Here is a 12,813-nt window from a genome sequence, read left to right on the forward strand (position 1 = left end):
AGTCCTGGGTGTTCGCTGGTAGGACCGATGTTGATGCTGAAACTCCAATACTTTGGCCACCTGATGCGAGGAGCTGACTCATTTGAAAAGACCCTGATGCTGGGAAACATTGAGGGCAGGAGGAGAAGGGGACGACAGAGGATGAGATGGTTGGTTGGCATCACCGACTCAATCGACGTGGGTTTGGGTGGACTCAGGGAGTTGGTGATGGACAGGGAGGCCTGGCATGCTGCGGTTCATGGGGTCACAAAGAGTCGGACATGACTGAGCAACTGAGCTGAACTGATCATTTCTCAGGGCTTCCCTGGTGGCTCAGTGGTAAAGAATCCACCCGGCAATGCAGGAGACCAGGGTTCCATCCCTGGGTTGGGAAGACCCTCTGGAGAAGGGAATGACAACCCACACCAGTATTCTTGTCTGGGAAATCCCATGAATAGAGGAGCCTGGCAGGCTACAATCCATGGGGTTGCAAAAGAGGCGGACACTTAGCAACTAAACAATAACAACAGCAAATCATTTCTCAAGTGCCTTTTCATCCTCTCTGTTAGTGTACAAACATCGTCTGAGAAGTTTGCTAAAATGTGTATTTCCAGGCTAGGGTCCTACAGACTGTGATTCACTAGCCTGAGGTCAGGCAGGTCTGCATTTTAAATAAACTCATCAATTGATTCTGTGGTTGTATTTACACAGATTACACTCAGACAATCATTGCTTTCTAACTCTTACACAAGAGTACTAGCTACTCAATGACAACCTAAAAATCATTTTGTTTATCATCAGATATTCTGGGTTCTAATGAACTTAGACAGCATTTAGTAATAGCTTCTTCAATGAAATGCACTAAGCTAGTTGGATTTATTTAGTTGTTGAAAATCAGTAATTCAGTTAAAGAATACACAGGTCATCCTGACTTATTTCCGTCATTCTCCTGAGACTTGTTGGACTGTCCCACTGCCTATTTCTTACAGTTAAAAAGAGTACAAACGTGCTTGATGATCATTATCTGTGATCATGGGGGAGGGGAATCAGAAAAGAATTAATAAACAAAAGAGAATAAAATAAAGAAAATGGGAAATTAAAATAAGCATTTGCTTTCCACATTTTATAATGTGCTTATAAATCACACTAATAGGAATCATATTAACTTTCAAATTCCATCAAAGCATTCCTTGAACTCTTGTTTGGCTTTGTGAGTGGGGAGTCCAGAGGCGTGGGTGGATGGGGGGTGGTATGTCACACCACCATCTCCAACTAAGACTGTGCGCGCAGGTTCACATGCTTTCTGTGGCTGACAGATGTTTTAAACCTATTCCCTCTGAAGTCATTTTGTTTCTTGTCTATACTGCTTTTGACCTTTATTTAAAACTGCTTCCAATTCATCGTCAAGTTTACTAAGCTCCTTTTGGTTTGTCAATGTGCAGATTGCAAATTGGATGAAAAAAAACCCGTATGTACAGAATTTTTTTTAAAGGCAGTTGCTGAAAGTAGGTGTCAAGCCTTAAGCTGTGTCTCTCAAATGGATACGCTGAAGTCCTCATCCCCCGTTTCTCCCACGCCCTCCAACCTCTGAATGTGGCTTCCTTTGGAAATGGGGGCTTTGCCGACGTAAAATGAAGTCCTACTGGATGAGGGTGAGCCCTAATCCAGTGAATGACGTTTGTATAAGGAGAGGGGAATTTGGACACAGACACACGGGGAGAAGGTAGTGTAAAGACAGAAGCAGAGATGGGGGTGATACACCTACAGGTCAAGTATCTCCAAGGACGCTTGCAATCAGTTAGAAGAGGCGAGGAAGGAAAGCACCGCTCTGCCGACACCAAATTTGACTTCAAACTTCCAGCCTCCAGAATTGCAAGGGAATAACTTTCTATTGTTTTAAGCAACTCAATTAGGGGTGCACTGCTATGGCAGCTCTAGGAAACTAACATAGGTGAAAATGTCAATCACATTTACGCTGATGAATTTCAAGTCTTGCTCTAACAGAACTTGGTGCTATCCTAGTCAGAAAATGTGGAAATTTCAGTCAAGACAGGGTTGAAAAAAGGGACTGTCTTTGCTGACATTACCATCTTATATAAGAATTATGATAATGTCTTTCTTGACTGGGGCTTCCCTGATGGCTCAGAGGGTAAAGAATCTGCCTGCAATGGAGGAAACCTGGGTTCGATCCTTGGGTCGGGAAGATCCCCTGGAGAAGGGAATGACAACCCACTCCAGTTTTCTTGGCTGCAGAGTCCCATGGACAGAGGAGCCTGGCGGGGGCTACAGTCCATGAGGTCGAAAGAGTAGGACATGTCTCAGGGACTAAGCACCCATCTTGACCAGTCACACTGTCTCCGATGTTATCTGGTTTAATATGGTCATGCTGCAGGCAGAGTGAACTTTCTAGAATTTGATCACATATCTCACATGCTTAAAACCTTCCGTGGTGCCCCCACTGTCCCTGAAAAGATGTGCAAACTCCTCAGGTGGCTTCTCTGCCCCCCCCAACCCCCCTCCACTGCTCCTCAGCCTCTGCATGGAGCATATTTCTTCCCTTTCCTCTCGTTGCTTGGCCAACTCCTATTTGTGTCTTGGTCTCTATGGAGATGCCCTTTCTGCTTAATTGCCCCCCAGGAGGCCCCACAGTCTGCAGAGCCCTGACGTACATCTCCTGCACCTGCCTGTGTACTTTCCTGCATCATCCTCCAGACTTGCTGATGATATCCAAAGACCGGGAGCATCTGCATTACCAGAGTTTAAGATGCAGAATCTCCACAGATATGCATTTGAACAAGTCAGGTGATTCATATGCACATTGAATTTGTGTGGTACTCGTCTCTCAGAGGTAAGTTCCCTGGGGGTAGGAAGCACCGTCTCCCCAGAAGGAGCACAGGGTCTGCCTTAAAATAGAGATGGAAATCAGTCTCTATTAACTAAGACATCAATAAGCAGGAAAGGCATCTCCAATGATCATCAGGCTGACTTCTTGCTAACAATTATGCTATACAGGAGGGAAAAAAAGTCTCCTTTTATCAGAATAAACAGGCTCAAGCCTATAGCCTATCCAATTTATCCCAGGCTTCCTTTAAATCCCCCCTTATTCATCTCTCATATCTTCATTGCCTGTCCAGTCTTATTTTCTGCATGAAACAGATGAATGACTATTTTATTAGTAATCATGTTTGCTATTTTTGGGTGTTTTTTTTTTAGAAAATATTTTAACACTCTAAGTGACAACACAGTCATGGCCAGGTTTGCACTGTCATTTTGGAAACTTGTCCACGAAAACTAAAACCTGGTAATAGTTTTAAAAATTGTCTTCACCAGTCCTTTTTAAGGAAACATAATAGGGGATTCTAATGCTTCCTGATAAATCATTATTTTGTCATTCTCTGGGTCCAAATAGTTAAGAAAGCCATTTCACACACAGCTTCTGATTCTCTTAATAGGATGTTAAATCTGAAAAAGAGTTTATAGACCATTAATTCCCTGGTGGCTCAGACGGTAAAGCATCTGCCTGCAATGCCGGAGACCTGGGTTCAATCCCTAGGTGGGGAAGATCCCCTGGAGAAGGGAATGGCAACCCACTCCAGTACTCTTGCCTGGAAAATTCCATGGATGGAGGAGCCTGGTAGGCTACAGTCCACGGGATCCCAGAGTCGGACATGACTGAGCGACTTCACTGTTTCACTGGTTCAAATTCAAAATCTTAACAAGTCCTCCATAAATGGCTGACTTGACTCATCTCTGAAGCTCACCTCCCCCCTCCTCCCTTTTCCTTCCTGAGAGTTAAATTTGCAATTCCCTAAAAGCCACAATTTGCCTAAAGGTTGTATCAAGTATGGGTCACGTGGTCAAGGATCTTTTATGATGATAATCTCAGAGGTCAAGAGGACACACTCTTTGCAGGTAAACAAGGTATGATTTGTTTTTCTTTTGTGGAATGTACAGATTGCATTTCAGGGTGCTTAGTTTGATGAGAAGTTTACTCATTTATCCAAGCAGGACGCTAATGGTATTCCTGAAGTATTAAGTCAATCAAAATGAGCCTTGAGAGTAGTTCTGGGACATGGGTTCAAGACTTTCGAGGCACAATCTCTGCTGGGCTTGCTGGGTTTCCTGGACCCTGTGGTGATAACTCTTGAATTTTGTCCACTCTTAGCCCTATGTTTTTACCACACTCAAAACTAAGTTGCTTAAAATCGAGTAATTTTTGTTCCATGCTTACACGGCACTGTCTATATTTCAGCAGGACCCAGTGACAAATAAATACCTGCAGGTTTTTGTTGATTGAGTGACTCAAGGTAAATAAACAAGTTCAGCCTACTGGGGCCAGATAATGTAAATGAGAAAAACAAACAGCAGGGGGTGTGGCCAACGTGAGGACTCCAGCCGGCCCGGCGTCTCTCTAAGGGCGGTCACCGTATCCTAGCCCCCTCCTGCACTTTCGCACAAAGAATCTTGGGTTTTCAAGAGTTAATGATTTTCCAAATGCCGCCAGATATCTGAGCTTTTAATGCAATCTCTCAATTTTTAAATGCTGGTAACTAATTCGAATTTTCACAAGACCAGTACTGTGAACCAAACCGAAAACTTCTACGTAGTCAACGCAGCTCTAAGCAACCAATTTGCAACCTCTGCATTATGCAGATAATAAAAGGAAATATATGTAACGAAGGGCTTCCCCGGTGGCTCAGCGGTAAAGAATCTGCCTGCAATGCAGGAGCTACAGGAGACACAGGTTCGATCCCTGGGTCAGGAAGATCCCTTGGAGGAGGGCATGGCAACCCACTCCAGTTTTCTTGCCTGGAGAATCCCATGGACAGGATCCTAGTGGGCTACAGTCCCTGGGGTCGCAAAGAGTCGGACACGACTGAAGCGACTTAGCACGCACGCACATACAAAAAGAACACTTATTTTCTAAGAAACTGTGATTCCTGGGAAGGCCGCAGATGCGGGAAGACGTCCTGCTCAGGATGGTCCTGCCTGGGTTCAGAGCCCCCCCCCCCCGCTGCTCGCGGCCTGGGTGAGCTTCGGAAGCTCACCTCATCTCTATAAACCTTCAGTTTTCGCACCCGGAAAGTGGCCACAATGGTGAGAGTGTCCGCTTGGTCGGGTTGTTCTGAGGATAGGATGAGAAAGTGTCTTCGGAAGCTCTCAGCGCCAAATTCTCAGGATCTGTTCCCTAGTACGAACGACTGCTTCTCTTTATAATAATGGAATTATTCGAGGGCCAGCCCCACATCGGGCAAATACAGATCCCCAAATGCCTCATTTCTCCCCCCGGGGGACCGTTTGAAAGCTGTCTACATAATGTCCTATTTTTTTTGTTGTTGTTGTTGGTTTATTAAAGCCTCTGAAAGGAGGTATGAGACCGACCCAGGTGGAATACGCTCTACTTTTAAAACCACTGTGCTCACCCGGCGGCAGAGAACAGCCACTTCCCCCGACCCCCCAACGCATCTTCCAAATCCGAACAGCGTCTCCTCTTTTGCTCCAGGCTTTTAGTTTGCAGTGAACGTCCCAGCCAGTTTCAGTCTCACTTAAGCTTCTGGCAGCTTCTCTACTGTAATTAAGTATTCTCATTTTTCCCTTAGAACTTCCCACACTCCTCGAGTTTGAACACTGTCCTTTGCCGAACCCTTCAGGGGTTTGTTTACGAGTCTCCGATTGCCCGTTTATAACAAGGATGACGCTCCAGGCCTCCCCATCCCCAGCTGTTCCGCGAGGACAACCCTACCCCACTCGCAGTTCCTAGACCCAGCCACTCCTGCAGCCGAGCCCTCGGTCCAGGAAGTCATTTCGGGCCGGGTCGGGCCCCGCCTCCGCGCGGAGCCCGGCCCCGCCCCGCCGCCCGTCGGCCCCGCCCCGCCGCCCGTCGGCCCCGCCCCGCCGCCCGTCGGCCCCGCCCCGCCGCCCGTCGGCCCCGCCCCGCCGCCCGTCGGCCCCGCCCCGCCGCCCGTCGGCCCCGCCCCGCCGCCCGTCGGCCCCGCCCCGCCGCCCGTCGGCCCCGCCCCGCCGCCCGTCGGCCCCGCCCCGCCCCCGCTGCGCCGGGCCGGGGGCGGGGCCCGTGGCGTGTTTCGCTACGTCACCGGGAAGTCCCCGTCTTACTCGAGCGCGGGCTGCGGCGGGTGCCACAGCTGCGAGGTTCTCGCAGGCGCGCGGTTGCATATCTGCTGCTCCGTGCGGACTGTCGGCTCCAGCCCGTTCGCCCTGCTTGCGGCCCGCGTCCTGCAGGCCCGAGGTGCTCGGGTTGCACCCCTGAGTTGCCCTGGTCTGCCGGCGGCCGTCTGTAGAGATGCCTGGAAGGAGGGCTCGGAAGAGCTCCCAGCCGAGCCCCACGCGGGTCCCGGCAGGTAAGGAGAGCTGGGACCCGCGGAGATCTGGCCGGGAAGGGGGCCGGGGTCGCGGTCTCGGTCCGGGCAGGGGCAGCCCGTCGCCCCGGGGCCTAAGAGCCGGGCGGGACCCGCGCCTTGGCACGTGCTTTAGGGGCGCCTCCGGGACGCTGTTCGGGTTTAACCCGGGGCGGTGGCGGTGGCCAGGGAATGGGCGCGCCTTGCGATGGGGCTGCTGCTGCGTTTGAGCGGCGGCCGAAAGCCGCCTCTCCTTCGCCTGCCTTCTGTCCACGCTCGCCCTTCCCGGGGGCACACGGAGAAAGTCATTGTCACGGCCGGGGGCGCCGCTGGCGCTCAGCGTTTCGCGAGACAGGCCCTTAACAGTCGGTATTAGTTACAGAAATGGGATAGGAGAAAAACAGGAGATGGTCCACAGTGTTTTTTAATCCATCCCTTCCTCCGCCCTTCCCCATCAGTGTAGTCCCATTAAGCAATTTCAGGTCAGCTCTCCTTCTCCCCGCTTTTATAAATCTTATCAAACAAGGCAGACATCTGCTAAGGAGCAGCAGCAAAGAAGTAAGACCGTGGCCTGGAAATCCGTGTGGGTCATACTGCTGTTACATCAGACGGTATCGGGCCCCTTTTAAACTTAGTTTAATTTTATGGAGCCCCTGGGGCGTGCAAAGGAAGTAGTGCATGGCCAGTGTGGCCCTGGCTAAGTTGGCACAAGGCTGCTCTCTGGCTCTTGCTTCGGAGGGAAGAAGCTCTGTCCGTCTTTTGTGATGTCCAAGAGTTCTGGCTGTGTTGCCAGAATTGCATAACCTTCACCGTCCAACTTAGCCCCCATTAATAAGGGACAGCAAAAAGGTCCCTCTTAAACTTGATTAGATGGTAAGACATAAAAAAATTGAGATGTAAGTGACATATAACATTGTCTTAGTTTTAGGTGTACAGCATAATGGTTTGATATATCTATCAATTGTGACATGATTACTGTAATAACTTTAGTTAACATCCATCACCACATATAGTTATGTTTTTTAATTAATACATTTATAGATGTAATAAAAAGATTAAGGAAACAACTAGGTGCTGTTTTTTTTTTTTATGAAAAGGATAATTTTTTTCTGTTACAATTCAGGGCTTTCAAAACAGTAGACTGAATAATAATTGTTTTTTTAGGATTCTATGTTAGTATTTCTAACTCAACTGAAAAGGACATGTCTTACTAAATACTTCTCCAAATGCCTGATCCTATAGCCTATAAAGAAATATATCTCAGGAAATTTATTAGATGTCTTGTTAGGGATTATTAATTTTTTTTTTTTTAGGAATTATGAAAATTTTACCCAGCTCTTGTAAAAAGAGAATTTAGTTATTTTGAGCCTAAATAAGGTATTTGAAGGGACTGTTTACAAAGTAAATCAGTTTTTAATTTGTAGTCCTAATGGTGTTTAGTGATCATGATCATGATATTGAAATGTACCAAAAAGAAGCTGAATTGCTTTTTGAACTATCCAAGAAAATCGTAATTATGGTCAGTAGAGGTTTGGTGTTGATTTCATTTACTTTAAAAGTTTACTTAGAAATTAGATTATAAATATTACTTTCCCCTTATATTCAGTTTATTACAGTATCTTAATCTTAAAAAATAGTAAACACGTGAACTAAACATTATTTGTTTTTTGCTTCACTCATCTCCATAGAAGCAGTGGATTGGTACAGATTGGGAAGAACTTGTTTTAAAATTTTAAGTTATTTTAGAAAATGTGGACTTAATTTTAGAATAAGCTTTTATGAGTCTTTCATGAGAAAACTTGAAAGAGTTGTTTAAATGAGGATAATAATGCATTTAGATTTACATATTATGAGGGTGTAATCTGAACTATGAATTATTGCCATTTACAAATGAATTGTACTTGAAAATAACATAAAAGAATTTAACTTTTCTTTCCCTAGCCAATCTTAAGTGAGAAAGAAAAGGATGACGTCACCTGAGGCTGTGAAACTCACTCACTCTTTGTGTGGTGTATGACATAAATGTCTATATTTGAAAGTACGATAATGTTGCTTCATCCAGGATGCTCAACAAAAAAAAAAATCACAGTTAAATGTCTTTATTTTTGCTTAATTGTTTCTGTTGTTTATGAGTCACTATATATTTGTGTATGTCGTGTGTGTATAAGTTGCTTTTCTTTCTTTACATTCAGAAAACAAGTGTACGTAAAGTTAAGATAATGCTTTATGGGATAAATACTCAACTTCTCCTTGGGATGGGTGTATTAACTGTTGCTGGTTGCAGTTTGCAACGTCAGTGTAACTTTAATATTTTGCTTTCCTTTTCAGATCCTGAAGTTGAGTGTGCCATTCAGTTGAGGAGAATTGGAGACAAACTCAATTTCCGGCAGAAACTCTTGAATCTGATATCCAAACTCCTCCGCTCAGGAACTTGACTTAAGAATCTTTTCGAATGAGGAGACTCCTTTCAAATGGAGGATTCCCCAGTAGGTGCAGATTTCATCAGAAGATTCCCTAGTAGGTGCAAATTTCATCAATTAGAGGAGAGACTGCCTTGTAATGGAGAAGCTGAAGGAACTCTCAGTTGCTTTTGAATGCTCTTGGAAATGAAGATGGATACATCACACATGAATTTCTGGTGGAGGTTTGCCAGAAGTCGTTTGGGATTTGAGAACATTAAAAATCCACTTTGTTTATTTTAAAACAAGAATGGAGGAACTTTGAACATAGGGGATCAATTCTTCATACATTTTGGTTTTGTTTAGAGACATGTTCTGGTATTTTTGCTGAAGGTTGCTGCCCAGTGTAAGAGGAGCTGACAAATGATTATAGACTGTGGTCAGGGGCTGAGAAACAGAGTCTATTCCATGTTTGTTTCTGCTTTTGGTGACAGTGCCAGGACAATGTGTGATCTTTGGTTTGTATATATTACTTTGTTAAGAGTAAACTTTTTTTTCTGAGAACACTGAATGTAATAGTGAATGTTAATTTCATAGGTCACTACAAAATATAAACTAATTTGAAAGTTTCTTTTGAGATGAGATGTATTGTTGTTTCTGTTCAGAAGACCTTTTACTGAGTGTTCCGAGAGCCGTAACATGAGCAGTGACAGACTTCGAGAAAATTTGAAATGTTACTTGGTCCCAGTGAGATTCTTGCAGAAAAGAAAAAGAAGCATGGAGATTTTGCATAACTTGGAATAATTTCAAAAGCAATAGATTTTTTTTAACTGCTGTAATTAAAACTTGGTAAGATGAATATTCTAATATAACTTGATAAAAAAATGAATGTTTTTAAAGAAGTTTCTAAAATCTGTAAAATGTCCTTTCTCATACTCAGTGTATATTGTATAAGAGTGATCTTTTAAGAGAGATTAAGCATGTTTTCATAATTGAGATACATACATATATTTTTCAAAAGGAACAGATTGCTCATCCAGAATGAAAATCCCATTTACATACATATGCATAACTTCATCTGCTATATATATACATATATATAATCTATATATATATATGTATATATATAGTGTTAGAGTAATAGATATATTCTGAGAAGGGCTTCATGAATTCTGTTGTTTTCAATTATTAAAAGGCCATGCTATCAACAAAACTCCACAAATATATAAAAAAGAAATAATACTGTCATGATTGAATTTCAGCAGGAATAATCTTATTTATTTTACTTATTTATCATTAAACTATTTTTTGTTTTGTTTGATAATAAACGAAATTTTGAAATTTTGAGGCAAGGGTTTCATAAGTACTTGAACTCTTATGGGAACAATGTTTTAATATGGTAGTAATGTAATAATAATGTAGTCACTTTAGATGAAAAATTACCTCAGCATCTGTTTTTCTTCAGTATTACTTAAAGCTGTAAGTTTATTTAGTTGCAAAGACTTTTTTCGGGGCGGGGGGGGCAGCATCTGCCTAGAGGAGAATGTTTTGCCTTGGATATTTATGGTCTATAACTATTTATACATATTTACAATTAAAATTTGATACTGTAGCTGTAACCTATTAAAAATTACCATCATTCTTTTCTGTGTGTTTATTTTTCATCGTGTGAGCTACTGAGTGTTCATTGTGAAACCAAAATATTTTAAGTAGCCTCCATCAGCAGTTACCTTTTGACCAAACCACCTCTGTTCCAGTACTGTGGTGGGAGTGGGTACTACCGGGACATTTGGTGTGATTTCTGCTCTCTAGAGACTTATGCTTTAATTGGGAAAGGAAGTAGTGAAAAATAGGAAACGAATGCCAGGCATAGGTCTCGAGGGCTGCCCTGTGCTGCAGATGGATGCCTGGAGACCAAGGTAGGCGGCGGAGACTCGTCTGACTGAGAGGTTTGATGAGGCCGGGTCCCTGGTTGGTCTGCCTGCCAGGCGAGGGGACTTGGGTGCTGCTTCTGTGTAGGTGCCCTGAGTTGCTGCCTCCTGCCGCCCCAGCCCTGAGCAGCAGGTATTGCATCATCTGAAGCTGGTCGTGTGCTGAAGGAGGTGTGACCCAAGTGGCCTTCCTGTTTGAGTGGGAGAGCGCAAAAGATACTCCTGATTTCTCGCCTTTGTCTCAGAGCCGCCTCTCCAACCCACCCCTGCCCACTTGAGTCTGCTGAGGTCCTGGGCTGTGAACCGCGTTCCTCAGATGGGGAGCGAGGAAGGGCCGTGGGGGAAGGTGGCCGCGGGAGGTGATGGCTACAGAACTGGAGGGGGCGGGGGGGGCCTGGCTTCATAAAAGGCGGGGCCTGTGTTTGATGGTCACTGGAAGAGGGACTTCTGTCTGGCCCTGGCCTTCAGCCTCTGCATATCCAGGACTGAACCACTGGTGGTAATTAGTTTTGCTCAAAGTATCCTTGTTGCTCCTTTATATAAGGAGTCACACAGGAAGGCTTAGGCATGGTTCACAATCTTCAGATATGAGCATTATTCTCTGAGAGCTCCCATTTTTAAAAAACTTTCTTTTAGAGTATAGCCAATTCATGTGATAGTTTCAGGCGCACAGCAGAGAGACACAGCCATGCCTGCACATGTTCCCTTCGCCCCCAGACTCCCTTCCCACCCAGCACTGAGCACGGTTCCCTGCACGCTACAGCACGTCCTTGTCAGTTTTCCACTTTTAATACAGCGGTGTGTACGTGCGGGTCTCAAATTCCTTAACTATCCCTTCCCTCTGGTAACCATAAGTTCATTCTCTGTGAATCTATTTGAGAACTCTATTTTCTTTTTTTTTGAGAACTCTATTTAAATGTCAAAAAATTCCATGATGTTCACAAAATTGTATCTATTGACCAACAAATAGCTACTATGAATTAAAAAATACTTTTTGATTTGCACTTAGATTTAAAAGAAAACCTCAATAGCCTATATTTGGGAAGCATCTGTGTATCTATCATCTATCCTGTATCTATGAATGAAACAAGTTCTTCAGTCTAAAATGCTGGGCCCCGTGATTATGGTTTTTAATCCCTTGCAATAACTGCTCACATACATAACACCGCACTGGGCAGGAACAGCATAAACTGTCACACTCTTCAAACCTTTGTCAGAGGGGAAGATGCCCCAGAAGATACACCTTGAAAAGAGAATAGTGACTGAGAGTGAGGATGCACAAAGGGTACCCCACTTTGGCATGCTGGAGCTGGATGCTTCAAGGCAAGAGTCTGAGAGTCTGCTGAGCTATGGAACTGAGTGAGGCAGCCTGTCTGAGTCAGAGTTACTCCTCTGAAATCACAGACCCAGATCATCAAGGTCCCTTGTGGTGCAAAACAGAAAATGGGGTGACAAAGATGCCTAAAGAAGGTCTTGCATCATACTTCCTACTCGCCCCCTTATTTCAGACAGGATTCAGAGAGAACTGAAGGGTTTGAAGAAGAAGTAAAGGAGTGGATGTAAAAAGCCAAACCATCCCAAAACAAAACAAAGAGAACCGACTACCAAGCAGACTCTTCTCCCCAACGTTGATTGTAAGTCCTGGAGGAAGTTGTGCAGGGACTTCTTGGACTCGTAAATATTTTCTGGGAAATGAGAATTACCCATGCATCCTGGCTTCCCTGATGGTGATCTCACTCAGTCAGGCCTGCTTCTTATATGAGGCTGGAAATAGCTGAGGGTCACCTAAGAGGACACACCTGGCCATATAATCACCTGAGTATTCTTACGTAACAGGTCACAGTTCAAGAGCAAAACTGTCAGTGCAATGCAGGCACCAGCAGGAGCTTCTCTTTTGAGGACTTTCAGAAACTGTTTACTTCCCTGGCGGTTGGGATTTCGCCTTCCAGCATGGGGATGGGGGAGATGGGGTGTATGGGCTGGATCCCTGATTGGGGGTGGGGGGAGCTGGGATTCCAAATGCACTACAGCCAAGAGGTCAAGGCATGGAACAGAAGCAGTTCTGTTCATGGGCTCACTAAAGGCTTTCAAAAATTGTCCACATCCAAAAAAAAAACCTTAAAAAAAGAAATTGCTTTAATCAATTCA

General features: G+C 44.6%; 2 protein-coding genes across 4 annotated transcripts in view; one reads left to right on the plus strand and one right to left on the minus strand.

Moving 5' to 3' along the window:
* The window catches only part of CCBE1 (collagen and calcium binding EGF domains 1), a 401,394-nt gene that overhangs the window by 338,109 nt on the left and 50,472 nt on the right, over positions 1-12,813 (minus strand). The window lies entirely within an intron of this gene.
* Positions 6,116-9,506, plus strand: PMAIP1 (phorbol-12-myristate-13-acetate-induced protein 1). Of its 2 annotated transcripts, XR_014074645.1 has the most exons (3): positions 6,116-6,338; positions 8,664-8,825; positions 8,857-9,506. XR_014074645.1 is itself a non-coding variant. In XM_081561965.1 (2 exons), the coding sequence occupies exons 1-2, from the start codon at positions 6,281-6,283 to the stop codon at positions 8,768-8,770; spliced, it is 165 nt and encodes a 54-aa protein (XP_081418091.1). In that variant the 5' UTR covers positions 6,116-6,280; the 3' UTR covers positions 8,771-9,506. The 2 variants fall into 2 exon arrangements, 1 of the variants encoding a protein (XP_081418091.1); XM_081561965.1 differs by having other exon boundaries at positions 8,664-9,506.

This window comes from Giraffa tippelskirchi, chromosome 14 (genome assembly GCF_054371585.1).
Source record: "Giraffa tippelskirchi isolate mGirTip1 chromosome 14, T2T-mGirTip1v1.2.pri, whole genome shotgun sequence".
In the NCBI taxonomy this organism is placed as follows: domain Eukaryota; kingdom Metazoa; phylum Chordata; class Mammalia; order Artiodactyla; family Giraffidae; genus Giraffa; species Giraffa tippelskirchi.